The 27,381-nt window shown below is 32.2% G+C and overlaps 1 protein-coding gene across 1 annotated transcript in view; it reads left to right on the forward strand.

Annotated features, from left to right (window-relative positions):
* RagA-B (Ras-related GTP binding A/B) overlaps positions 1 to 27,381 on the forward strand; it is a 44,075-nt gene that overhangs the window by 2,776 nt on the left and 13,918 nt on the right. Inside the window, exons 2-6 of the mRNA XM_035355874.2 lie at positions 12,486 to 12,585; positions 16,814 to 16,944; positions 17,027 to 17,185; positions 19,278 to 19,373; positions 22,662 to 22,784. Coding sequence (XP_035211765.1) covers positions 12,486 to 12,585; positions 16,814 to 16,944; positions 17,027 to 17,185; positions 19,278 to 19,373; positions 22,662 to 22,784 — 609 coding nt within the window. The remainder of the gene's footprint in view (positions 1 to 12,485; positions 12,586 to 16,813; positions 16,945 to 17,026; positions 17,186 to 19,277; positions 19,374 to 22,661; positions 22,785 to 27,381) is intronic.

Raw genomic sequence — 27,381 nt, forward strand, 5'->3', positions numbered from 1 at the left:
GACATTTACGCGTGCGCATAAGACCTTTATGACTGCGCAGAATACGTTTTCACGTGCGCGTTTAATGTATAACGGACAGTATAAGCTAAAATTATCTAATTATCTATTTCAGTTAATGTTGATGATTGCGTTGTTCCTTAATCTTCGAATTGGATGCGGCTTATTATTTTTTGAAGACTGTAAGAGCAATTTTATAAAAGTAAACTTGAACTTTCGATTATGTCAAATAGAATTTCCGATGCTGGAGCTCCCAAAGGATCTACAAAACGAAAGTATGTTTCGATGTCCATCAAACAAAAAGTGGAATTGCTGCAAAAAATGGATAAAGACATGAAGAAGGTGACAGAGAGGTTAGTGCAAACGAAAAAATTTCGATTGACAAGTTAGTCGGTATTCTCGGACAGCAATTACAGGACTTGAACTGCGGAACTTTGTAACTGAACAAGAAATTATATCTGTTTATAGAATTAAAGAGAAAGTTTTATCACATAAAATGAAGCAACTTAAACAACTTACATTGAAAGAAATGTTTAATAAAATAAACAAATAAATATTAAGCTCTTTTTTTTTTTTTTTTTTTTTTTTGTAAATTTTGATCATAATTGTTCTTTATTTCATAAATTATGGTTTCATATTTTTAATTTTAGAATTTCTGCATGCCATCTTACGAGATTTAAACTGATGATCTATAATCCGGAACCACCAAAGTCCCGACGAGTCCGGATTAACGACATTTGACTGTATTTAAATCATCATTTGATGATTCAAATTGTGGGTGTGGTTTAATTTACATTAGCCAAACTAAGAGAGCCTTAAAATTTTGTGTCAAGGAACATGAGGCCTGTTAGAAATAAGGGAACACAGAAGTCTTCTGTTGCCCAATATTGTTGGTCCAAAAATCGCACTTTCAGTTTTTCTGCTGCCAAAATTATTCAAAAAGCAACTTCCATTGGAAAACTGGATTTTCTAGAGGCATTTCACATTCAAAAAAATCTTTCTGTTCTAGTTAATGATCCTAATTCCAATCCATCTTTGCCTTCGACCTTTAAAGAAATTATGCTTTAGTTCTGGTTTCACCGACAGTTGGCGCCACTAGCTGATTTTCTGTCCAGGCTTTCTTATCTGATCTGATCATTATATCCTGTCTCGTTCTTTGCGCTTTTGCAGCTGACGATGGTCGTTCGGTAAAACCATCTGAACTTTTTTTCCTACAAACCCATTCAAATCCATCTAAACGGTTTTTACGTTCCACTAGACGCATATCCTTCCTACATACAGGACACTTATAATAGCTAATAAGTAAACCTTCATTTACACACCAGTCAATTAAAGCTCTTTTCCCCTTTCGCTCCAAATCGTACAAAAACTTCAAATTAATCTTACTACATTCGGCCATTCTACCGTCTAAAGAATCAAACCAACACACACCACAAAAACGCTTACAAAATATCCCATGATTCAAAATTTCCCAGAATCATGCACTCGATTACGTAACAATAGGGTTTCCATAACATTCAACTACTCAGGCTACCATAAATGAAACAACAACTTTGCCATAATACAAGGGGTACCTTAAAGTCTACTCTACCCGTACTAAGAAATTCGTCATCCAGAAATAAATGTTTAATATCAAGCTGGTCGTGCTTCTTTTAAAATTCCATCGAGTCATTTTACTACATCGCACTTTCCAATCATCTACACAACAGTATTTTCGGCCATGACTAGAATGTGAATTGTTTTTAATCTTCCGCCAATAGTACAGTATTACATATATATATATATATATTAAGTCATAAAAAATCTCCGTGGTTTTTTGCCACTAGATGGTGTTGATGCCTATATATCCGACTACGCTCACCCAATTGTGTCTAACCAACATGTGCTTAAAAGGTGACATTCAGCTTCCATTGTTCGCGAAGATTGTTTTGAAGAAATATGCTATGTGATGCTTTTTTAGTATAAAAAAGGTAAAAATACGGCAAAAACATGCCGAAAAGTACGCTGAGAATGCTGTGAGTGAACGAAGGACCCAGCAGTGGTTTGCTGAATTCTGTTCTGGAAATTTTGATTTCGAGATTGAAAGGGAATTGTCTATTATGAGCTGTGGCAACCAGGCGAAACCTTGAATTCGGCCCTGTACTGTGCACAACTCTACTGTTTAAGCGAAGCAATCCAGAAAGAGCAACTAGAATTGGACAACAGAAAGGGAGTTGTGGTCTGTCATAACCATGCACATTTTTAATGACTTAGAACAAGTTGACGGAACTAGGTTGGGAAATTTTGGTGCACCTACCATATAGCCCAGACTTTACACCGTCTGACTGCCATTTGTTTTAGTCTCTGCAAAACTCTTTTGATAGCAAAAAATTGCCAGGCCAAAGTGCCGCTGAAAATAACTTGGCCAAGTTTTTCGATAATAAACAACAGAAGTTCTACGCTGATGGAATTATGAAGCTACCTGAAAAATGCAAAAGGTCATAGATAATAATGGTTAGTATGTTCTTAATTAAAATTGATTTTCAATAAAGAAAATTTTTGTTCAAAAATAAACAAAAAAGCCTGTGGATACTTTTTATATGGCCCTAATATATATGTATGTGTATGTGTAATAGGATGACTTGGAGAAAGCTGCAACAGATTGATAATGGTTTTTTGCATTTTAATAACTTGGGAGAGGTTTTACAGCATAGTTAGAAATCTGACACTGTAGATGTAGACAGATGTAGCTGTGAATTTCACACATAACTAATTCATAGGACACATATTTTTTTCATTCCAAATCATCATTGTGGGTGCAGTATGCACCCCCCAATTTTATACAGATTGTATTTCTAGAACAATGTATGATAGCTAAGCGAGTGAAGAACTGTCTTAACAGGAAACTAACTAAAATCAAAAGTGCGCAGTTTTCCAATATGGAAGCCTATTAAAAGAAAGGTTTCGGCTATCAAAATTTTGAGTTCAAGCTCTGAACTAGTTATGTCAAAGTTTTGGCTTAACTTATGCATTAGTTGCATAATCAGCGTTATTAAGTCATATGTGTTGATTGGTTTAGAAATGATAAAATCGAGAGAAATTTTGATGTACTCTAGATGTTAGGAGGGGACCATATAAAAATCTAAAGAAGAAATTTTAAAAACTATTACTAATTAAATTAGTAATTTATTAGAGATTTATTTTCTTATTTTACATATTAGATTTTATTTTAGATTTTACATATATACTTGTTATGTTATTATTATCTTACTACATTGCTGTAAAAATTGGTTTGGGACAGATTGTAGCAATAAATACGTAGCGAATTCGGAAACTAAGTACCGTTTCATTCTAGCGCCGTCGCAGCGCTGTGGTAGGCATCCCGCGCATGCGCACTAGTCTTTCTTGCTCACTGACTTTCAATTGTTGCCATTTTGGTTGCTCTATGTTGTGTTTTCAGTTTGCTGTGCACATTCAAAATGTTTAAGACAATTAGTTCTCCCGCTGACTGTGAGATTCGTGCCGCGATTAAATTTTTGAACACGAGGAATGTTAAACCGGCCGAAATTTATCGTGAAGTGACAGAAGTTTACGGTGAATACGCGATAAGTGATGGAATGGTGAGAAAGTGAGTAAGAATGTTTAATGCAGGTCGAACAAATGTCCACGCCGAGGCTCGGAGTGGTCGGCCTTCTGTTGTCACCGATGATTTGGTAAGGAAAGTTGATGAAACAATTCATGAGAACAGACGCTTCACAATGACAACTCTTTCAGAGGCATTTCCACAAATTTCACATACTGTTTTGTTCGAAATTGTGTCTGACCGCTTGAATTATCGCAAACTGTGTTCCCGATGGGTTCCAAAAATTCTCACTGATGTTCACAAAACAAAGCGACTTGGTAGTGCTCTGACATTTCTCACGCGGTACAGTGATGAGGGAGAAAACTTTTTAAACCAAATTGTGACCGGTGATGAAACTTGGGTGTGTCATTTCACACCAGAATCGAAACAACAATCGATGGAGTGGAGACACACTCATTCTCCGAAAAAACAAAAGTTCAAAGTGACAATGTCATCACAAAAAAATCATGTGCACTGTCTTCTGGGATAGGAAAGGCGTTTTGCTTACTGAATTTCTTCTCAGAGGTGAAACCATTAATGCGGCACAATAATGTGAGACTTTAACAAAACTAAGGCGTGCCATTCAAAACAAACGAAGAGGAATGCTCAGTAAAGGAATTGTGTTGCTCCATGACAATGCTCGGCCCCATACTGCTGGTGTCACTCAATCGTTAATTCGACAGTTTCATTCGGAGCAGTTCGATCACCCGCCGTACAGCCCGTACTTGGCGCCGTCCGACTATCACTTGTTCCTGCAGATGAAGCGCGAGCTTGGTGGCAAGCGCTTTGGATCTGACGATGACACAAAAAATGCTGTGGAGTCGTGGTTATCGAAACTGGCGGGAAGTTTCTTTGACGATGGTATACAAAAACTGGTCACCCGCTATGACAAGTGTTTGATCATTGGCGGAAACTATGTTGAAAAATAGTTTAAGACATGTATTTTCATGTAAAAATAAAATTGGATTCGAAAAAATTGTTTTACTATTTTTTTTTTTTCAAAACGGTACTTAGTTTCCGAATACGCCTCGTAACATGCAAAAACTCGGTGAGGCTATAAGGCTGCTATGAAAGTACCCATTGATTTTAACATGACATACTTCAGAAGGTATAATTAATTACATATATTACTATTTTAGGACAGAAAAGGAAACATCCAAACTAAAAAATAAACTTTATGACAAATTAAGAATAAAATGACTTGTGTAACTATAATTATATACAAATATATGTCGTAAGCACTTTGGGTCTAGCAATGAAGATTGATGACGATGATAGTGCTAGATGGTTTAGTACTTAACTTTTATAGTGGCTGGCCTCTGTAAAAGAACAGTACCAATCATTGAATATCATGTGATTCAATTGGTAATGCTAGCGAGATAAATCCAGTACAAAGTCTGAAATCCAGATTCATTGAAACTTCGGCGATTCCAGATTTGAGATTTTTCTGGATATTAAATCATCAGTTTAAACCTAGTAAGATGGCATGTAGAAATGATAAAATTAAAAGTATGAAATAGTGAAGTATGTATGATCTAAAGGGTATCAAAATTTATACAAAAAAAAAGCTTAATATTTATTTATTTATTTACCTTATTAAACATTTCTTTCAATTCAAGAGTTGCTCCATTTTTTGTGCTCATACTTTCTCTTTAATTCTGTAGATTGGCATAGTCTCTTGTTAAGTTACATTGTTGAAGTCGCGTAACTGCTATTTCGAGAATTCCAACTAACTTGTCAATCGAAATTTTCTCGTTTTCAATAACTTTTCTGTCACTTTCTTCACTATCGATAGTGGTATTTTCTGGATCTAGAACCATACTACAGATTTCGCCATTCATTAATTGATTGATGATTGAGAAGCATTGCCATCACAATGAAAAACTTCTTTTATATCATCTTCATTTATTACCGCTTCTCCACATTTCTTTACAAAATCTGTTAATTGGAAAATTTTACCTTTGTTTTGCGATTTTCAAAAATCTTTAAAATTAGCGGCTATCATCATCAAATTTAGATTTTCTTCACTATACATATTTGGCTAAGCATCATGAGCTTGGCAGCTAGCAGCAAATTATTCCATTAAATTTTATCTTCCTTCTATCAGGTGCTGAGACAATTAAGCCTGAATTATATTTGTTATGTATAATATTTATGTCTATTTCTTGCGCATGCTTAAAGCTTATCAGAGTTCTGAATAAGTAAATTCCCACCATATACAGTCAAAGTCTTTTATCCGGACTCGTCGGGACTTTGGCGATTCCGGATTATAGATCATCAGTTTAAATCTGGTAAGATGGCATGCAGAATTTATAAAATTAAAAATATAAAACCATAATTTATGAAATAAAGAGCAATTATGATCTAAAGAGTATCACAATTTACAAACAAAAAGCTTAATATTTATTTGTTTACTTTATTAAACATTTCTTTCAACGCGTGCATGCGTTAAGCATACATTACGCATAGTCGAAATTAGAAAATTGCAACCGGAAAACTATTTGATGTGTATTCGTGATATTTATAATGATGAGGAATTTGATTTAAATCATATCAAAGACAAAGTACATCGAGATGAAATACTACATTTAGTAAGGAATTATAAGCCGAATAAAATAAAAACATCCGCTCTGAAGATAAGGGTAGTGCTGACAGATCAACTTCCAGTTCATTGCACGCCACAACGTCCCCCCCCTCCCCTTGCAGAGTAGCGTGAAATTGATACAAAGGATATGCCTTTACCCATTTTTTGCAGCAATTTCACTTAATATTTATTTGTTTACTTTATTAAACATTTCTTTCAACGCGTGCATGCGTTAAGCATACATTACGCATACTCGAAATTAGAAAATTGCAACCGGAAAACTATTTGATGTGTATTCGTGATATTTATAATGATGAGGAATTTGATTTAAATCATATCAAAGACAAAGTACATCGAGATGAAATACTACGTTTAGTAAGGAATTATAAGCCGAATAAAATAAAAACATCCGCTCTGAAGATAAGGGTAGTGCTGACAGATCAACTTCCAGTTCCTTGCACGCCGCAACGTTCCCCCCCCTCCCCTTGCAGAGTAGCGTGAAATTGATACAAAGGATATGCCTTTACCCATTTTTTGTAGCAATTCCACTTTTTGTTTGATGGACATCAAAACATGCTTCCACTTTGTAGATCCTTTGGCAGCTCCAGAATCGGAAATTCTCTTTGACATGATTGAAAGTTCAAGCTTACTTTTATAAAATTGCTGTAACAGTCTGCAAAAAAAATAAATAAATAAATAAAAATAAGCCGGATCCAATTAGAAGATTAAGGAACAACACAATCTGCAACATTAACTGAAATAGATAATTTTAGCTTAGCTTATAATGTCTGTTATACATTAAACGCGCATGCGTAAACGCATCGTACTTTTACGCATGCACAGAAAGTTTGTAGCTTTTGAGGTTCGGATTATGGACGTCCAAATTAAAGACTTGACTGTACTTAAGCCTTATTGAGAACCGGCGCTAGCTGTCTTATCGCCTGATGCAGTCTCTGTAGGTCCTAAATTCTGCGACTCGATGCGACCATACGAGCCATGACACTGGTTCTGGGTTTATGTGAATAACAAATCTGTTATTCTTAATTCAAATATCCATAAATGTAACCTTTAGGTCTATGAGTATCATCAGCAAAATCTATTTTTAGCATATGGAAAGAAATTTTTGGTAAATGTTTCCTCATCAACTTTTTTTTAGCACACTTAATTAAATCGGTAATCATCACAAAGCATAATGTCAACATAAAAAGTTACCACACACCTTTATTATTAAATTACTAATGTAAAAAAAAATTGTTTAGGCATTGCTACCCAAGTCATTACTCAATTTGTCATGTTTTGATAAACATGCGAGGATGAAAGAAAAGTGTAATAAATAATGATTCGTGAGTTTGGCATCAGATCAACAATGCATCTATGTGAAATGTTTCGATTTGAGATGTGGCCCAAGCAGTTACACAGCAATGGAGCCAAATTACTGATCATACAAATTTATGCTAAGATGATTGTTTCTTCAATAACAAGGTATTTTATTTAATGTCGAAGTGAAATTAAGAATCGGGACTCTCCAGATGTTTTATTATGCGTGGAGAGGGGAGTCAAATGAACGTACATAAAGCCTGTAAGAAAACGTTGTTGTTGGTTTTAAGGTTCAGATTTTAGATCATTCCGTATAATAGACATTCGGATTTCATACTTTGTACTGTATTTATCTAACAGCAAAATGTAAAACAGTCATTTGCTCAATAATATTTACATGAACACTTTTAGTAGCCTGTAATAATAAAGCAGTATTATATCTCTGTCTAGAAATAACTTTTCAGAATTATTTGCCTGAAATATTTTTTCCTTTTTCATTCTTCTGCCTTCTTAAGATACATATATTGGCTTTACTTGAGCACTTTCTTCTATTATATATTTTGTTACCTCTTGCTATGAACAGCTATAATTTGATTAGATGTGTTGTGCTATAAAATAATGTTTCTGAAATTTAATAAAAACCATTGTTACCATTACATATATGGCAGTCATCCTTACTGCATTGAGTGGCAACTTTTGTCTTTCTTACACAATATGCATATGTACTCGCCATAGCACAAAGATTAAAAACTTGAACTTTTTTGCTTAGATTTATTTACTACTTACTTCTCACTCTTTTTTTCCCCTTTTTTTTTTTTTTTTTTTTTTTTTTTTTTTTTTTTTTTTTGTCTGTTCATTACCAATGTGTAGTGTTGGCTCGTGTGTGTTAATGTTTGAATATTTAGTCTCTTGCGGAATGTGCTTTCATTTTTAACCCTATGCATTCGAGCGGTGCCTCTCAGGCACCATTGCATGTGATGCGATAACTCGAGCAGTGCCTGAGAGGCACCATTCAAGTCGATGTGTTTATTTGTGTTTGACCTAAGGAATATCGCTTGAGAGATCTACTTGGCCTTTTGTAGATTATATTACAAGGTGTCTGAATAGCTATAAGGTTGTCTTATCTCAAATAAAGGTTGTCTTTGCAATGCTTATGTGATTAAATGTCTTATTTCAAAAATACTTGCAACCGCGCATAGGACTCTGTCTTCGACATCAGTTCGAACTCAACCTTCTTGCCGATCGCAGTATTTCTTTCAAAGTTACTGAGCCCAATAAGTATGGAACACGACGAAGAAGTTACTTCTAGCAAAGTTTAATTTTTCGGCAATAACGAACGAAATTGCATCACTACATAGACAGCTTGCCCATGAGAATGAAGACGGAAGTGATAAAGATAGTGACACATTAGAGGAGCAAGAAGACAAAAAATCCGAATAATCGATAGTGAATCTGGAAGCCAGACTGATTGTACAGAAGAGACTGAACCTTCAGAATGGACAGTGTGCACAGAATCCGAAGAAATCCCCAGAAGAATACCGTTTATTATATCCGGTGAAAGACAAGAATATATCCGGTGAAAGACAAGTAGGACCGCATGTATTTGCACACATAAAAGAACCAATAGATTTTTTCAAATTATTTTTCACCGAGGAATTAGTTACTGACATAATGCAGGAAACAATAACGCTGCAAGGAAGGTGGAAGGCAAGACCTTATCATCCCGTTATATATGGCAATCATGGTACGATGTAACAGTTACCGAATTTTGGGCGTTTATTGGGGCAATCATAAATATGGGGACAATGCCACTGGCAAACATACAAGAATACTGGTCGAAAAATTATACTAGTTATATTCCATTTTACTCAGACATGTTTACGAGAGACCGATTTTGTCAAAAATTTTGGAGACTTCACCTCAAGACAATACCCTCAGAAAACACAAACTCTAGAACCCGTTTGCAGTTAGTATCTGGTTTCCTCGAGTATATAAATGAAAGGTTCTTGAATTATTTTGTATCCGGAGAGCAGATTTGTGTGGATGAGTCGACTGTCAAATTCAAAGGCAGCATATCATTCATTACGTACAATCCAGTGAAACCTACAAAATAGGGTATTCGGGTTTATACGCCCACAAATTCAAATACCAGCTTCATTTGTGCTATTCTGCCGTATTATGGATCTCTAACAACAGAGACTTTGATAAGACCCGATCTACCAGTATCAACCAGAATACCGCTACATCTATACAAAATGATGCAGGATAAAATTCCTGGTGTTCAGGGAGACCACATGTTCATAGACCGTTATTATACAAGTTACATATTGGCAGAAGAATTACACAAACAAAAGTGCCACTTAACTGGGACGATCATGATAAATAGAAAGCACCTCCCATGTGAAATAGGAAACTCAAAATTTGAGAATCAAACCACATGTAAAGGTAATATTTTGGTTCTTGCGTGGAAGGACAAGAGGATTGTGACGGCTTTGACTACTTGGAATAATGCGGGAATAACTCCTGTAAGAAGAACTTTACGAGGCAGTATTGAAGTCATTATAAAAAAGCCCAAAGTTATTGTAAATTACATCAAATTTATGAGCGGTGTTGATCAAGTTGACCAACTGGCTTTGACATGTTGTTTTTTAAGAAAATCTGTAAAATGGTGGCGAAAACTATTTTGGGGGGCTTTGGAGATCTGCTCCATCAATTCATACATTCTTTATAAGTCAGTAAAGAAGCAGAGAAACGAACGGCTGCTTAGTCACCTACAATATTTGAAAACTTTAGTGGATCAACTGAGAGGAGACTTTCGACAAAAACAACCCAGTACAGCTTCTACTTCACACAGCATTTCTGAAGCGATCCAACTAAATGGGCAGCTGCATATTATTTTGATGGAGCAAAAGAAAAAGATTGCAAGGTTTGCTCCCAAAGAATGTCTACCAAAGGCGGCAAACTGTATACTACTGTGACACATGCCCCGACAAGCCAAGGATGCATATTGGAGATTGTTTTGTAAAATATCATACGAAGCAAAATTTTAGAGCATAATGTTTAATACATATGTTTCATTAAGTTAAAAAAAAAATATGTATAATGTTAAAATGTACGAGTTTAAAGTGTTTTATGATGGTGTCTAAAATTATTTTAAGTAACAATAATGAACTCATCATATAAGCGGCAGTTGCTGATTTATCTCAAGTTGCTGGTTCACCCGACAGAAAAGCACCTCGAGAGCAAAGGGTTAAATGTTAAAGTTGATTTTAACTATTAGTTGAAGTTTTTGTGATTTTTTTTTTTTTTTTTTTTTTTTTTGTGACCTTCTCATGGAGTGTAATTGCTATAAATCATTGCCATATTTGGTGACCTAAAGTAAGAACTGCACTGGTGCACCTATACCTCCCTTGGAAGCTGGTTGTGATTTCATCCATGTATGTTGTACAGAAGATTCTTCTCCAGTTATAAAATCTTGTGGTCCAAAACTTATCCAAATGAAGTAAGCTGCAGTTTTTACTTGCTGCTGGAAGAATTTTTGAGCAACCTGGAATGTGATTTTACGGCGGTATTAGATCAGTACAAAAGATTCTCAAGAATATTTTTCTAGAGGTTTTCATCAGTGTGTGTGTAGGTGCTGAAACTGGATTACCTTTTAAAATTATTGTTTTTTTTAATGCATCTAGGATTAAATTTTTTACAACTAGTGGATATGACAAGGGTTCAATGGAATGAGAATTAAACATAAAGCATATAAACCCATGTGTATTATAACACATATATGGGACATGTAGGTTGACTATTGTGGCATGTGTATTAAAAATATGCCAAAAACTTGTTAGTTCCACAAAATACTGAAACTAGATGTGCATATAATTAGAAAGTACCAAAGCTCTTACAGATTTGAAAATTGTCTCATGCTTTTACAATCCTCAAAATATATCATCTTTTTATTTTCTACATATCAAATGATGTTAATAACATCAAAAATAAATTGTCATTTTCTGATTATCTGTGTGTCCACTGAAAAGTTAGAAAAAAGTACTGATGGGGTAATTCACAGTGTCCTCAAAAAGTAATTGTGGGGGAAATCATATCACCAAAAAGATTTATGTATGTTTGAGTACATTTAGATTTGCATTGTTCAAATTAAATATTTAGTTTTTCTTACTGATATTTCTTTTTAAACTAAATATATTTGTTGTTGTGATAATGAATCATAAAGAGACTGCAGAGTCTGCTGGCAATAAAATTATACATCTTAAATGACTGAATTCTATGGAAATGCAAAGTGGAGAATTGCAAGCAAAATATTTGAATGAGGCAATCTTATCAAAATGTCAAAAACTGGAAACGTAAGAAATTAGCTGTCAGTAAATATATCATCAAAATACATATAAGACTAACCAAACAAATATTTCTTTCCAAAGTTGCTAACAAATTTCTAAATGCTCTCAAAAGTTATCAGTGGGTTTATGACTTTTCAGTGAGAGTGCGAATAGTATCAATAAGCCTTTTCATTCAAATGAAGTCAAAACATATTCAAAATGAGAAAAGGTATTTCTTCAGTATATAGTTAATATATCGTATGCTGAAGATGTTGATAGCTATTAATTTATTAACAGAATTTAGTTTATGTAAATTATCATTAAAAACTAAATTTTTTGTCTATTATATCTTATTCTTAATGAGATTGGATTTGGGTTATTTGGAATACAGCAAATATGTGAGGACTGTCTACCCAAAGAAGGGATGTTTTGGGGAAGGACTTTAGGAAAAACTGACTCAATTTCTTATTACACTTAGAGAAAACTACTGAAATTTCCATGCAGCAGGCCGTCTACTGTGATTTGAAAACAGATTCAATTACTCGCAAACGCTATTTTATCGCTTAATTTTATGGGTAAATTTTTTATGAGATGAAGCAGTAATGATTATTAAAATAATTTCAAATTCATATAATTTTGTGAATTTTTGTTTTTGCAGGTTCTTTTAATGGGAAAAAGTGGTTCTGGTAAAACAAGTATGAGATCTATCATCTTTGCCAACTATATTGCAAGAGACACTCGTAGATTGGGAGCAACAAGTATGCACAAATTCTTTTATAATATTAATTTATCATATCTTCATTGTAAGGCATGTGTACAATTTTTTATGGCTAAAATTTCCTTTAATATTGCTGATTTTTTTAATGTCTCATTTGTATAGCAGCAATAAAAATGTATTTACCTTAATTTAGATAATGAAAGTCATCTGAACTAATTTAAAAAGTATTACATATAAATTAAGATCTAATAGCTATTTATTTAGGAAAAGTAACTGAAAAATTATATGCATTATATAGTTAAAAGAATATAAAATATTTATTTTGAATTTTATAAAATATAAAATTTTGGGGCAAAGTTTTATAATAATATGGTTTAAAAAATAAATATTCTGTCAGTGTAATTTACAGCTTTATTTATTTCAGTTATTCTATTAATTGTTTTGTATAACCATCTCTCTCTCAGTGATGGCAAGTTATAATTAATTGAAGGTCATTAAATCATGAAATTTACCATCAGATGAAAGATAGATTTATTAGTCTGCTGTATAAATACTAATGTAGTACAAAGTCCCACATCTGGACTCATTGGAACTTTGGCAATTACGGATTTGGGATTTTTCCAAATATTATATCATCATTGTAAATCAAGTAAGATGACATGTAGAAATTATACAATTAAAAATAGGAAAATGTGGTTTATACAATAATGAGCATTTATGACCTTAAGATAACCAAAATTTAAAGAAAGGCTCAATATTTATTTTTTTGCTTTATTAAACATTTTCTTCAATATAAGTTATTTATGGAATTACCGAAGACCCGATAAGTAATCTTCTAACATCAGATTACCTTTACATGTTTCTTTGTAATTAAATACTTATACTGTGAAATATTAAGTAGCTCAAAAAAGAATGGGGAAGTTATGTAGCATATCTTGTCAATATGGTTTTAGATATATTGACCAAATTAAAAGAGTTAAAAAATGACATCAGTGAACATGTCCAAAAAGAAGAAATAAACAAATCTTCAATTGATAATAATAGTTGGAAATTTAGTCACAATTTTGACTGTAGTTCTGCAAAAGTTATCCATAAAGCTTCTTTGGTGAATTAGTCTTCTTTGAAACTTTTCACACTAAAAAAAGAAAACAAATTCTATAACCAGCGACATTATTCCTAATCCAGTCCTTTCAAATCTTTTGAATTCTAATACTTTTAGAAAGCCCAAGATTGGGACTCTTCGGGATTTCGGTAATTCCAGAATTGTAATTTTTCCCAGATATTAGATCATCGGTTTAAATCTAATAACATGTAGAAATTATAAAATTAATAGAAATGCAGATTATGAAATAATGAAGCATTTATGACTTTAAAGCATCTTTAATTCTAGAGGTAGATATAATTTCTTGTTCAGTTAAAAGTTCCATTCTTTACGTCGTGTAATTGCCTTGTTGAGAGTTCCCACTAAACTGTCAGTCGAAATTTTTTCATTCTCAATAACCTTTTTGTCACTTGCTTCTATTGGTATTGATATTTTCTGGATTAAGAGCCATACTAGCCACATTTTTCTGGCCATATTCATACATCCACTGTCTGTTAGTTGATTGATGATTGGGGCATTATCATCACAATTAGAAACTTCTATGACATCTTCATATATTTTATAATGAAAAAATTTCAAATGAAAATACATGAAGCGTACACACACACATGTACGCGTACAAAAGAAAAAATGTTGTTGATGGTTGAGGTTTGGATTTTATATCATTCTAGATTTGGGACTTCATACTGTAATATGCATTTTATGTGTACTTATTGTAACTGTTTATGGAATTCATTGTTCAAAATGCATATGTTATCTATATAATAGATTTTAATCTTATTCATATGACAGTAGTCACATGTCTATTCATAATTTTTAATAATACATTTTATTTTATTTAAATGTAAGTATGTTAATTAATTTGAAACAGATGGTGTCTCAAAATTTGCTCCTGAAATTTTAAACCCACTTCAGTTTCAGATTCCAGTACATTTATGTTACAGTATTTCTTTACTTATTCTGTTCTGGGACTTGTATATAAAAATTTTCACGTTGAGAAAAGTGCTATACCAGTCTTGCAAAATGAACAGCAGACAGATTTTAATTGAGATTCTAAAGGAACCACTTCCATCAAATTAACTTCGGCCAATTAGAAGTTATAAAGAAATTAATATTTGCTGTAAATTTATATTTCATTGATAGAGAATGTTGAGTTCCCTGTAGTAATAATTTAATTATTTTGAAAGCTTTCAATTTGGAATAGTTGTAAATCTCATAGTTTTCTTTCTAAGGTAAAAGCTCGTAGATTCATTAGGTTTAGTCATATATACAGAGACCACTTACCTGAAAAATCAGAGAAAGCGACTGGCTTTGACAAGTCAAGGAAAATTAGAACATTTTTCTCAAAAAATCTGGGAAATTAGGAAAGTGTACCACATCAAACTTATCACATAGTAAATAATTCATGATTTGAAAAGTAGCCAATTAAAAAAAATTAAAAAAGAGGGCGAATAAGGAATTATAATCTTTGTTCTTGTGTATGGAAATTATTTGACCCACTTGATGTGTGGTTACTTACATATCAACTCAATGACCTCGACTCAATTTTGTAATTTTTTGCAGATGAAAAGGCAGGAATTACTTCTCAGGTGCAAGTCGGTGGTTTTTGCAACTTGTTTTTAAAAGATTACCAAAGTATCCACATTTTTTGTAAATCGGCAAACATTATCAACATATGTAATGGAAACATATTTTAGCAATTTTAATTTCAAACAAGGATTTCCTGATAATTAAAAAAAATTAATAAAACACATTCTTCTCTTAATCTTTCTTTAATGTTTTTGTTATTGTTCTTCCTAAGTACATAGCAATTTTGAAAAAAATTGGGAATTGCAGAAACTCAACACTGTGCAAACTTCAGCAACAACATATATCTTACCAAATGATTATCCTGATTGTTCACTTTGGAAATTTTGCGTCAAAATTCTGTATTCGTGCAGAAATTTTATCGCAGTTTCTTCCATTCCGGCCAAATTCCATAAGTGCATATTTTAAATGTGAGACTAAAAATATCACGGTTTGTTCATAAAAGTCAGTAAAATACAACAGAAAAGATAAATACAAAAATGGCGATGTTGCTTGACTGAAGGAATGTTGTAAGCATGGTTGGTTGCTAAAGAATGGTTATACGCATGGTTCCCAGTGTTTGGCACATTCTGATAATTTGACATCTTCTGCTAAAGTGGTTGTGATAACACATAAGTACTGATATCTGCTAAATTTTAACAAGCCATAGCTGTCCTCTCAACCTGTTAATAAGCCATTCATTATTCCCTTGTTTAGAAATGTAGATGTGTTGTCAATCCGATATTGCAACCACCTTAACAGAAGTTTGCCAAACTCTTCCACTCTTTTAACCATGTGTATTACATTTCCTTAGGTAACTATATCCATTGAAAGTTGCAACTTAGAAATTCACCGAATCACCACTGGTGAATCGGTTGAAGTTTGCTCTTTGGTGAATGATTGGCAGAGTTTGGCAAATTTTAAAATTCTTCTCTAAAAATTGCCAAACAGCACCAAGGTGGTTGCACTGATATGCAGGTACCGTCAATCTTATATTCAGAAGTGTAACTTTTACTTCGTAATTAAATGAGATAAATTCGATTTTAAAATGGTTTTTGTTATTTTATATATTTAATAGTAAATCCATAGATTTATTCAGATACTCTTCTTTAATTTGATAGCTAGGATCATCATGTTTGGTCAGGGAAATTGTTTCGGTTTAGCTATGCAAAATTGGTGAAAGTCAGACAAATTAAAAGTTAAATTTCTGCCCTGCCATTTTGTAGACATGTAACAAAGATGCAGATGAAACAATTTGAACAATGAAGATTAGAGTAATATGAGGATTATAATAAACAACTAGCCATAACTCTCTTAAGAGAGATATACCTGATATTTCACCATCAGTTATCTTATTGGTATCATCAGAGTAATATGATGCTGAAATTACATGAATCTGTTCAAAACAGTGGAAAAAGACTAGTACTAAATTTGGGAAGAAGTATAATGATTAGTCTACTCTGTATGTTTTTTATTATTTCATAAAATGCTTAGCCATTACTCTCTTCTTATGCAATAAATGCAGTGCAACTTTTTTAAAAAATAACCTTTTTTTCTGTATTTGTAAATTATTTAACACATTAATTATTGTTTAATTTAGTTGATGTTGAACATTCTCATGTCCGTTTTTTGGGTAACCTTGTTTTAAATTTATGGGATTGTGGAGGACAAGAGGCATTTATGGAAAATTACTTTGCAAGTCAAAGAGACAATATTTTCAGAAATGTAGAGGTAAATTTTTCTTTAAAATATTTGCTGCTCAGAAGTTTAATCTTATTTTGTTTCCATATATGATGCTTATTCTTCATTTTAGGTCCTCATATATGTATTTGATGTAGAATCTCGTGAATTAGAAAAAGACATGCATTATTACCAGTCATGTCTTGAAGCAATTTTGCAAAGTTCTCCTGAAGCAAAGATCTTCTGTCTAATACATAAAATGGATTTAGTACAAGAAGACCAGAGAGATCTGGTAAGTCTTTTTCATGATTTTTTATTAAGATCTAAAAATTAATCATTTAATACCTCTGTGTCATAATGAGATGAAAGAAACTGTTGATTCACATTTCTTTTTAAGCACTCTAAATGAGAAGTACATGATGCGGGAAATTCACTCATTATAATTGTACTGTCATCAAGTATCGACCCCGATCTATATATAAACTCCAAACATTCAAAGGAGTTTTCACTTTGAATATTACTTTACCTACTGAAAATATAAAAACTGAAATACATACCTAAGAAATCTTTCTGCCAGCAATCTATTGAGTATCATGATCAAATGACATTCCATACTAGTTAACCTTTAAACCTTGAAAAACTCCCTAAACTGCATTTTAAACTTGAATTTTTTGTACAGTCAAAAGTCTTTAATCCGGACTCGTTGGGACTTTGGCGATTACGGATTATGGATCATCAGTTTAAATCTGATAAGATGGCATGCAGAAATTATAAAATTAAAAATATGAAACCGTAATTTATGAAATAAAGAGCAATTATGATCTAAAGGGTATCAAAGTTTACAAAAAAAAACTTAATATTTATTTGTTTACTTTATTAAACATTTCTTCAACGTGTGCATGCGTAAAGCATACATTGCGCATAGTCGAAATTAGAAAATTGCAATTAGAAAACTATTTGATGTGTATTCGTGATAATTATAATGACAAGGAATTTGATTTAAATCATATGAAAAACGGAGTACATCGAAATGAAGTACTACATTTAATAAGGAATTATAAGCCAAATAAAATAAAAACATCTGCCCTGAAGATAAGGATAGTGTTGACAGATCAACTTCCAGTTCATTGCCCCCCCCAGGGCAGCGTGAAATTGATAAACATATTTCGGAATGGTTAGAGAATCAAAGGATATGCCTTTATCCATTTTTGCAGCAATTCCACTTTCTGTTTGATGGGCATCGAAACATGCTTTCGCTTTGTAGATCCTTTGGTAGCTCCAGAATCGGAAATTCTTTTTGACATAATTGAAAGTTCAAGCTTACTTGAGTTCAAGCAATTTAGAATTTGGAAAAAACTTGGCATCTTTTCATAAAAAGTCAGATTTTGTATAAAAATAAGTATATTAAAACAAGGCTATATAAATCTTATATGTATCCTAAATCATGCTTTTGAGGAATGAAAAATGCAAGTTGAATTTCGTCAATGGGCGTAGAAGAACAGGAGATGTAGAGAACTGTCCTTTCCTTTTTTATTGTGGATGGGGGACAGAGTGTACCTCAAATTTCTATTGATTACACTTTATAATTCAAATGTACTGACAAGTAAATATTAAATTTTCAGTGTGACATTTGTTTGATGTAACTAATATGTTGAATTAACCACCAAATAACTTCCTTGAACTAAAAAATAAGCAAGTAACAAAAACTTTTGATGTTGGACAAAACTTGAGAACAAATAATGATAACATATTCTCTTTCTTTTATTTATTAAATTTCTGTTTGATATGTGCAAAAAATACAGACATTTGTATATAAGTAATTATAAACTACTTTTTTTCTTACTGCAACTTTTAATTACTTGATTAATTTAATTTTAACTCTTGGCATTCCATTTTGATAAAATTGGTAAACTTGGAGAAAATTATCAGAAATGTCATCACAAATTGTAGATGCTCATTAGTCAATCAAATTCTTTTCTTAGATGTATTAATTTTCATCTGTGGAAAAAATTGTTCACCTAATGTTTGTTCTCCCCAAAAAAAGCTATTTTTATTGCAAAAATTCATAACTGATGATATTTATATTTTGACTAGAAGGGGGGAAAAAAAGGTTAATCAAATCTATATCTTCAAATCTTTGAATAAGATTTATATCATAGTGAGAAGTAATTAGCATTATAGTAGATTTTCAAAAGTGTTTTTCACATTCATTTTTATTTTTAATGATAATAAAAGTAATCCAAATTATTAAAATCTTAAACTTTTCGTCAAATTGTCATAATAATATTAATTTGTGGGAAATATATTCAATTCATTTATGCAATAATTCTTTAATATGTATCATTTCATTGAAAATTCCTAATATGTTGAATTAATGTTTTTAGATCTTTAGGGAAAGAGAACGAGATTTGGAGAGATTATCTCGACCTTTGGAATGTATATGCTTTCGTACTTCTATATGGGATGAAACCTTGTATGAAGTAAGTGTTTTATTTAAATGAAGTTTATTCGGCAATTTCATGTCTTATATATTTGAAAATCTGCAATAGGATCACTGTTTAAAATCTAAATAAGAATAAAAGGTAGAATACTTTCTGCATGTCATTTTGGCTGAAAAACATCTATCTGAAGTATTTGTGCATAATATATTTTTTGATCCATAATGTAGAGCAAACTTGGCAGCCAAGGCAGATTAAATATTCATTTTATTTCAATAAACAGTTTGTTGCCACAAACAAGCTGGCACAATAATTTACCTTTTCAAGAACATTAACATTTTTGATGTTGTTGCAGTAGGAAGGAAGTGGCGAGGCAGCATCTTAGTGAGAACAGAGGTAGAAGCAAAATGCATATTTGCCCAATATGGTAGCTTATTAAAAGAAAGGTTTTGGTTCAGGTTCTGAATTAGCTACATCATCATTGTTATGTAAAAGTCATATGATGAATTAATCTAGAAATGGTGCAGTCCAGAAAAAGTCATTACTATTTTTAGAAGAGAGAAAATGAGGAATTAAAGGGCTATTGCTAATTTGAACTCTAATTTAAATTCACACATTTTTATCTTATATATTACATGCAGATATTTTTGGCAGTGGTAGAGTATTTTGCTCTATTGCTGCCAAATTAATTATGAGAATAATTTGCAAATTAAATTAATACTTATTCCTCTGATCAGCTTCACTGCTTCATGTATCTGTTTAAAGGAATTTTTTAATACTGTTTTTAGAGCATCCAGTTTTTATGAACGAATAGATGAATTTATCTGGTTGTAATGAAAGTTTTCTGCCAAAAAACATTCTTAATAAAGTTAGAAAAAAAAAAGGTAAAGCAGTACCTTTAGTGCCCATAGTAACCACTACCAAAATCTATGATTTTCTGCCAACGTTATGGTAGTTTTTCAAATTTGGTGGCCCCAAGTTCAAAAACATTAAATTTCACAAAATTCACATCATCTCATTTTGGATGTCCAATGCAAAATAGAAGATAGCACTAGCAAGATGTAACTGCAGTGTGAAAAAAGATAGAAGTCCAAAGGAGCGATGTTGGGCTATATGACGAGTATGGCAAAATATGCCATATAGAATCCAGCCGGTGAATGCAGACACATCTAGTCTTGCATTAACTTGATAGAACATTACCTTCTTAACTCACTGGAACTCAGTTCAATGTTTTTCTTTGATAACAGCATCAACAGGGACTAGCATCCCGCTGTATACTGCTGAAGATACTTTTACCAAATACACTTTATGGATAATACCATGCAATCCCACTAGATACAAAGCATGTTCTAGTGGGATTGCCATTGTTAGTCAAATCACGCTTTGCGGCGCTACTAACAGAATTCACCAGGTCCAGGCCAACCCTTTCTTCAGCCTGTGTTGGTGAAGTAAATCCACTTTTCATCACAAAACACTCCAGTCGATTTCGTTTCGACACTCCAGTCGAAAATTTTGTCCTTACGTTGATATTCGAGCAGATTAATGCAGGCTGAACATGTCTGTCCTTATCTGCTTGAGTCTGCTCATGTGGCACCCAGCGATTGAACTTGTACATCAAGTTTATCGAATGCATAGCACAACAAATGGACATGTCACTAGCATCAAACTCCTTAGCAAGCTCTCAAGTGATTGCATACTGATCTTCTTCCACAGGTTCTCGCAGGCGGGCCTCATCAACATCGGTAAGCCAGCCAGAGCACTCTGCCTCTTGAATGTCATAGTCCTTGTTTTTGAACTTTCGGTACTAAACCTTCATAGTGTCATATGATACAACATTAGTACCTAAAGCTATACATGTGATTTTGTAATATTCTGTTGCTGTTTGCAATAGAACTCGAAGTAAGATAGTTCCGTTTCAGACACCTTTCAGATAATATTTTTTTACAAATTTCACAAAACTAAAGTTCTAAAGCAAGTCAATGCCAAAAATTGCTTGAAAAAATATAATTAAACATGCCAATGCAAACTGTTTGCGCAGACAATATTTGCACTGGGGGGGGCGAACTTTCGTTATAACCAGTTATTACTATTATCAATAATTTAAATATTACAAGTCATTTAAGTGGCTTTAAAAGTAAAAGATTAGCCTATTTATCAAATGTTTAAGTTAAAGATTGTCATCTCAATAAATAAAAGCATTTTGTTATCTGTTATCTTATTGAAAATGGTTAATAATGTAAAGTGGAGCTCAGTACATTGTGTTATTATAATCCAAAAATTATTATAATGAAGTTCAGCATTTGGTATTTTTTATATGAAATTATTTTTTTGACTTTTAATAAGGAATGAAAGTATGTGCATAATTTCTGTTTTAGTAACATATATATGCAATTTTAGATAGAGGGGAAAATTCATATGGTCTACTGCTTATTTATTTTAAATTTTAAAACTTGAAAGAAGTAACTAAAAAATGAAAATTTTCTGCTGTTTTTGAAATATAATCATTCTTTTAATTATTATATATTTTACTATGTAAAAAAGCTTTCTGATAGTTATTGGTAATAATTATTAAAACAAGAAAACTTCTTGATAAGAAAAATTATTCCTATATTTTGTTCTTTTAAAATGTAATTGTATAATATAAGCTTGTAATCCGTTTCTAAACTGATCTTGATGAATTACACAGTGATTATGTGATTTGCATTGTCTGTCCCAGCTTTAATAAAAACAAGGGAGTTATGATGGTTACAATTTCAAGAGTAGCTAGAATCTGATTCAGATGAAAAACAATTAGCAATAGCAAGGAAGAAAAGAAGGGGTTAATAAAAAGTATTCATAAGAACAGAAAAGGACAACTTTAAAATTTTGCAAGAAGATCATTTAATTTCATAATTGTGATATAAATTATTTACACCTGTGAGGATTATAATTTTAATAATCAAAAATTTTAATTCAGTGCAAATTAATAAAAACATTTTAGTTATTTATTTTATGAAAATTTTGTGATATATTACTTCCTATTTTAACATTCTGCCTCTGGAAATATTTGTCTTGCCATCTGTCATTGTCTTAAGAGCAAATTATTACTTACTTCAGGATCTTATTTTGTTTAAAACTGACCTTAGTTTTTCAAGTACTACAGTTGATATTTCATGTTAGTGATGTATATGTCTCATTGTTGTTATCTTGTGGAATAAGGTGTTTTTTCGTTTGTTTGTGTGAAAAGTAAATTGATGAATTAAATGTGACAGTTTCAGAGAGCTGTAGCTACTTAGCATTATTTCAGATTGTAACTCTCTCTCTCTCTTTTTTTTTTTTTTTTTTTTTAAGGCATGGTCTTCTATTGTGTATAAACTTATTCCAAATGTTCAACAACTTCAGGCAAATCTGAAGCAGTTTGCAGATATAATAGAGGCTGATGAAGTTTTATTGTTTGAGAGAGCTACATTTTTAGTATGTATGATTCTCATTTTTAGTTTAAGAATTCCTAAAAATATTTTGAATGAAATTAATAGGTTTTTATAGTAAAAAATGTTAAAAACAATTATTTGAAATCATTACAAGGAGGAAAAAATTAGTCTTACTGCATATAGCCTTATCAGATTCTAATATTTAACCCTTTTATGGGTGGTATGTAAAATAATTTAAATTGTGGTAAAATTTTGCATGAACTATAACTTGTGGATCCTAAGGACACAAAATTGAGACTTAAAAAAAATCTAGAGTGAAATCCTGAATTTTGAGAGCCGGTATATATTTTATACCGGTGCCCCTCTAAGACATTTTTTTCCCAGGTAGCTGCCAATTGTTAATTTTTGTTTTTTAAATTAATTTTGCGTACTTTTGATGTGTGTCAGCTGTGAAATTACTTTATCTATACTATATTGATCTTTACTAAAAATCACAATCAATATCTACATATAACAAGAAAATTACATTTGAACCCTTATAAACACAATTACACCATTGTATTTTCTTAAACTGTAGATTTTCTAAAGTACTTTCAAATTCACAAAACCATTCATGGCCGCTTTGATGTAGACCGTAAATGGCCTTGTGTAGTAAACACACTTTATTTTTCTCTTCGATAAATCCCTCTGGTTGGGTCATATATATTTTCTCATTTAGGTTTGCATATAAATATGTGTTCTTTACATCTAACTGACAATTAGTCCATCCATATAAACATACCAGTATAGTGAAAAATATTCTTATGATTGAAAAATTTACTACAGGACTGTAAACATCATCAAAATCTTCACCTCTTTTTTGCCTGAATCCCTGTGCTACTAAGCGTGCTTTTTATCTAACCACTTGATTCTTTTCATTTCTTTTTAGCGTATAGACCCATTTGTTTCCTATTATAGTTTTATTTTCTGGCTTTTCGACTAATTCCCAAACCTTTCTTTTCTTTATTGTGTCGATTTCTTCTTTCATTGCCTTATCCCATTCTTCGGCATTTACTGATTTTCGTGTTTCCTTAAAATTTTGTGGGATAACTATTTCTACGGAATTTGCCTCTTCAGACACAGAGCTAGTCTCCTGTTCTACGAAATTAACTTTCCCCGAGTATTTGTTTTTTCCACTAAAATCGAACTTATCTTTTTCATATTTAATATTTCTTGCCTCGCAATACTTTTCAATATCATTATAGGATCTAAAACGGGTGTCTGTTCCCTATACATAATAATATATGTCTGTACGTGTTCCATCTGGCCTTTTAACTGCTTTTCTTTGCCAGTTTATGTCTGATACTTCTTTCGGAGTAGATTTGTCATCTGACAACTTTATTTCTTCTCTAGAAATTTCCTGTTCTTCATCTGATTCTGCTAATTGCTCAGATTCCTCTAGTCTTTTAAATTTAGGTTTTGATTTCTGTTCCAGGATGCCATTTGCTGCATACAGTTTTTCATCGAACTTCACATTACAGGTTTCTATTAATTTGCGTTCTTCTAGTTTCTAACGTACCCCTAGTTTCCTTCGCATATCCTACCATGATTCCTTCTTTGCACCTCATTTCTAATTTATTCCTAATCTGTTTTGGCACGCCAACATAGGCTTTACAACCAAATACCTTAAAATAAACAACACTGGGTTTTCTATTTAGGAACATTTCATAAGGGGTTCGATTGCTTTTATGACATACTCTGTTCCACGTATGTTTGAAACAGCCAAGAGCTTCTGCTCACCATTCTTTTCCCATTTTACCATCATTAAGCATAGCTTTAACTGCGTCTAATGCCGTTCGGTTAAAACGTTCACACACATCGTTCTCTTCTGGGGTGTACGCGTTCGTACGTTCAACACTAATTCCATTTTCGGCTAAGTACCCTTCAAATTGCCTGTTACAGAATTCCCCACCATTATCAATGCGTATACTTATTAATTTTCTATTCGTCAGTTGCTGATGAATATAAGGAAGTTAGAATTTTTTTTTAAATTATGAACATGTTTCATGTGTTCATAATTATTAATTAAACATGTATTATTAATTAAATGTGTTTCATTGCATATCGATCAATATTTGTATGAATTTATAACCGTTTAACAAGCCAAATTTTGGGATTCAATGAAAAGAATTTTAAAATTAGATAAAACTATTTACCTAAAATGTTGAATTTGAAATTAAAGATCTAAGAAAATTCATAAATATTTATCTAGACTTCTCTTTTTTTTTTTTTTTTTTTTTTTTTTTTTTTTTTTTTACTGCGCTACAAATTAATATTAGCATCATAGTATCTTCTCTTAAATCCGATATTTGATAGGTTGATTTAATATATATAGTAGGTATATATATATCAAATTCTTGTAGGTTCATTAATTTGTCTGATTTACATACGTCAAAACTGATATATTAAACGTTACTTCCAAAGGGAAATTAAAAGTGGACAAGTAATGTTAAAACTAAATAAGAGAAAATTCAAATTAAACTCAGTTATTACACTTCTTAAAATTACATCAGTAAATATGAATGGTAATTTCAGTAAATATGAATGGTGTTGATAATTGGTGTTGTTCAGTAAATATGAATGGTGTTGATTTCAGTAAATATGAATGGCTGAGTTGAACTGGATGACTGATTAGCTGTTGGCGCTGGGCCCATAACCCTGTTGACAGTGGTGATAAAGGCAAAGCATGTTTTGCTTCCCTTAAATAAAGCTAAGACTAAACTAAACAAAATTCTTGCTTTATTTCGTAAATAAAATAAAAAAGCTAACACTGTAGCCTTTACATTTTAAAATCATTTGATTGAAAGCAAACTAGCATAATGCTAACTGATAATCACACAAGAGAACAAGAAACACCAAGATTTGCCGATACCGACGTACATATACATTATACTCGGCCAACCCGCCGATCTTGACGTCATCGGCCAATCAGCGGCAACCACGTTAGTTTACCGCCGATCAACTTCCAATCAAAATTTGCATGTGGAAAACTAAAGCCAACAAGGGCTGCGAATATGCGTGTGCGCATGCGCATAATACGTTTACGCATGCACCTTTAATGTATAATAGACGGTATAAGCTAAGCTAAAATTATCTAATTCAGTTAATGTTGCAGATTGTGTTGTTTCTTAATCTTCGAATTGGATCTGGCTTATTATTTTTTGCAGACTGTTAGAGCAATTTTATAAAAGTAAGCTTGAACGTTCGATTATGTCAAAAAGAATTTCCGATATATATTTACTAATATATAAAGGATCTACAAAGCGAAAGTATGTTTTGAAGTCCATTAAACAAAAAGTGAAATTGCTGCAAAAAAATGGATAAAGGCATATCCTTTGTTTCTCTAATCATTCTGAAATCTGTTTATCAATTTCACGCTACTCTGCGGCGGGGAAGGACGCCGCGGCGTGCGATGAATTGGAAGTTGATCTGTCAGCACTATCCTTATCTTCAGGGCAGATGTTTTTATTTTATTTGGCGTATAATTCCTTACTAAATGTAGTATTTCATCTCGATGTACTCCGTCTTTGATATGCTTTAAATCAAATTCCTCGTCATTATAATTCGCTTCCGATAGTGAAGAAAGTGACACAGAAGTTATTGAAAACGAAAAAATTTTGATTGACAAATTAGTCGGTATTCTTGACACAGCAATTATAGGACTTGAACAGCAGAACTTTGTAACTGAAGAAAAAATTATGTCTGTTTATAGAATTAAAGAGAAAGTATTATCACATAAAACGAAGCAACTTGAACAACTTACACTGAAAGAAATGTTTAATAAAGTAAACAAATAAATATTAAGCTCTTTTTTTTTTTTTTTTTTTTTTTTTTTTTTTGTAAATTTTGATACTTTTTAGATCATAATTGTTCTTTACTTCATAAATCACGGTTTAATATTTTTAATTTTATAATTTCCGCATGCCATCTTACCAGATTTAAACTGATCTATAATCGGGCAAAACTGATGATCCGGAAAGTCCCGACGAGTCCGGATTAACGACTTTTGACTGTATAACACTGCATGCGTAAATAGTATCATGCTGTAACTGAACTGGTATAATATTACAAACAGATGTAACTCAGCCGAAAATTTTTAAAAAATTGAAAAATGAAACACTCTGACTTAGCTGAGAAAGTATGTTGCATTTCTGACATGTTATGCTTTAAATATTATGTGGAAAAAAAACATGAGAGGGACCTTAAGTGCCTTTCCATTTTAAGTGAGCTTTCCCTTTGTGTGATCTTATCACACTACACAAAGGGAAGAATGCGGGACTCTCAAATGACAAATTAGTTGTCAATCACCTGTTTTCATTTTCCTTGCAGTCTAGGATTTTGGAAAACAGGAAGCAACGGGTGTCTTTTGGGCGCTAACATATCACATTTAACCCCCACAACTGTGTAAAGTTTTTACCCTGGACGGCAATTTTGAAATCGATGAGTCTTTATCTTGGGAAAGGGATAAGTGCTGAAATAAAAATTTTAGCTAAACACAGATGAATGAAACTCGAGCTGAGTAAACAAAGAATAAATGAAACTAATATACTTGTATTCAGTCTTAGTGCATACTCAGTAAACTCACCATCTCTTCATGAACA

The sequence above is a fragment of the Stegodyphus dumicola genome, chromosome 6 (genome assembly GCF_044657685.1).
Source record: "Stegodyphus dumicola isolate Sdum_Otavi_A_Nest chromosome 6, ASM4465768v1".
NCBI lineage: Eukaryota > Metazoa > Arthropoda > Arachnida > Araneae > Eresidae > Stegodyphus > Stegodyphus dumicola.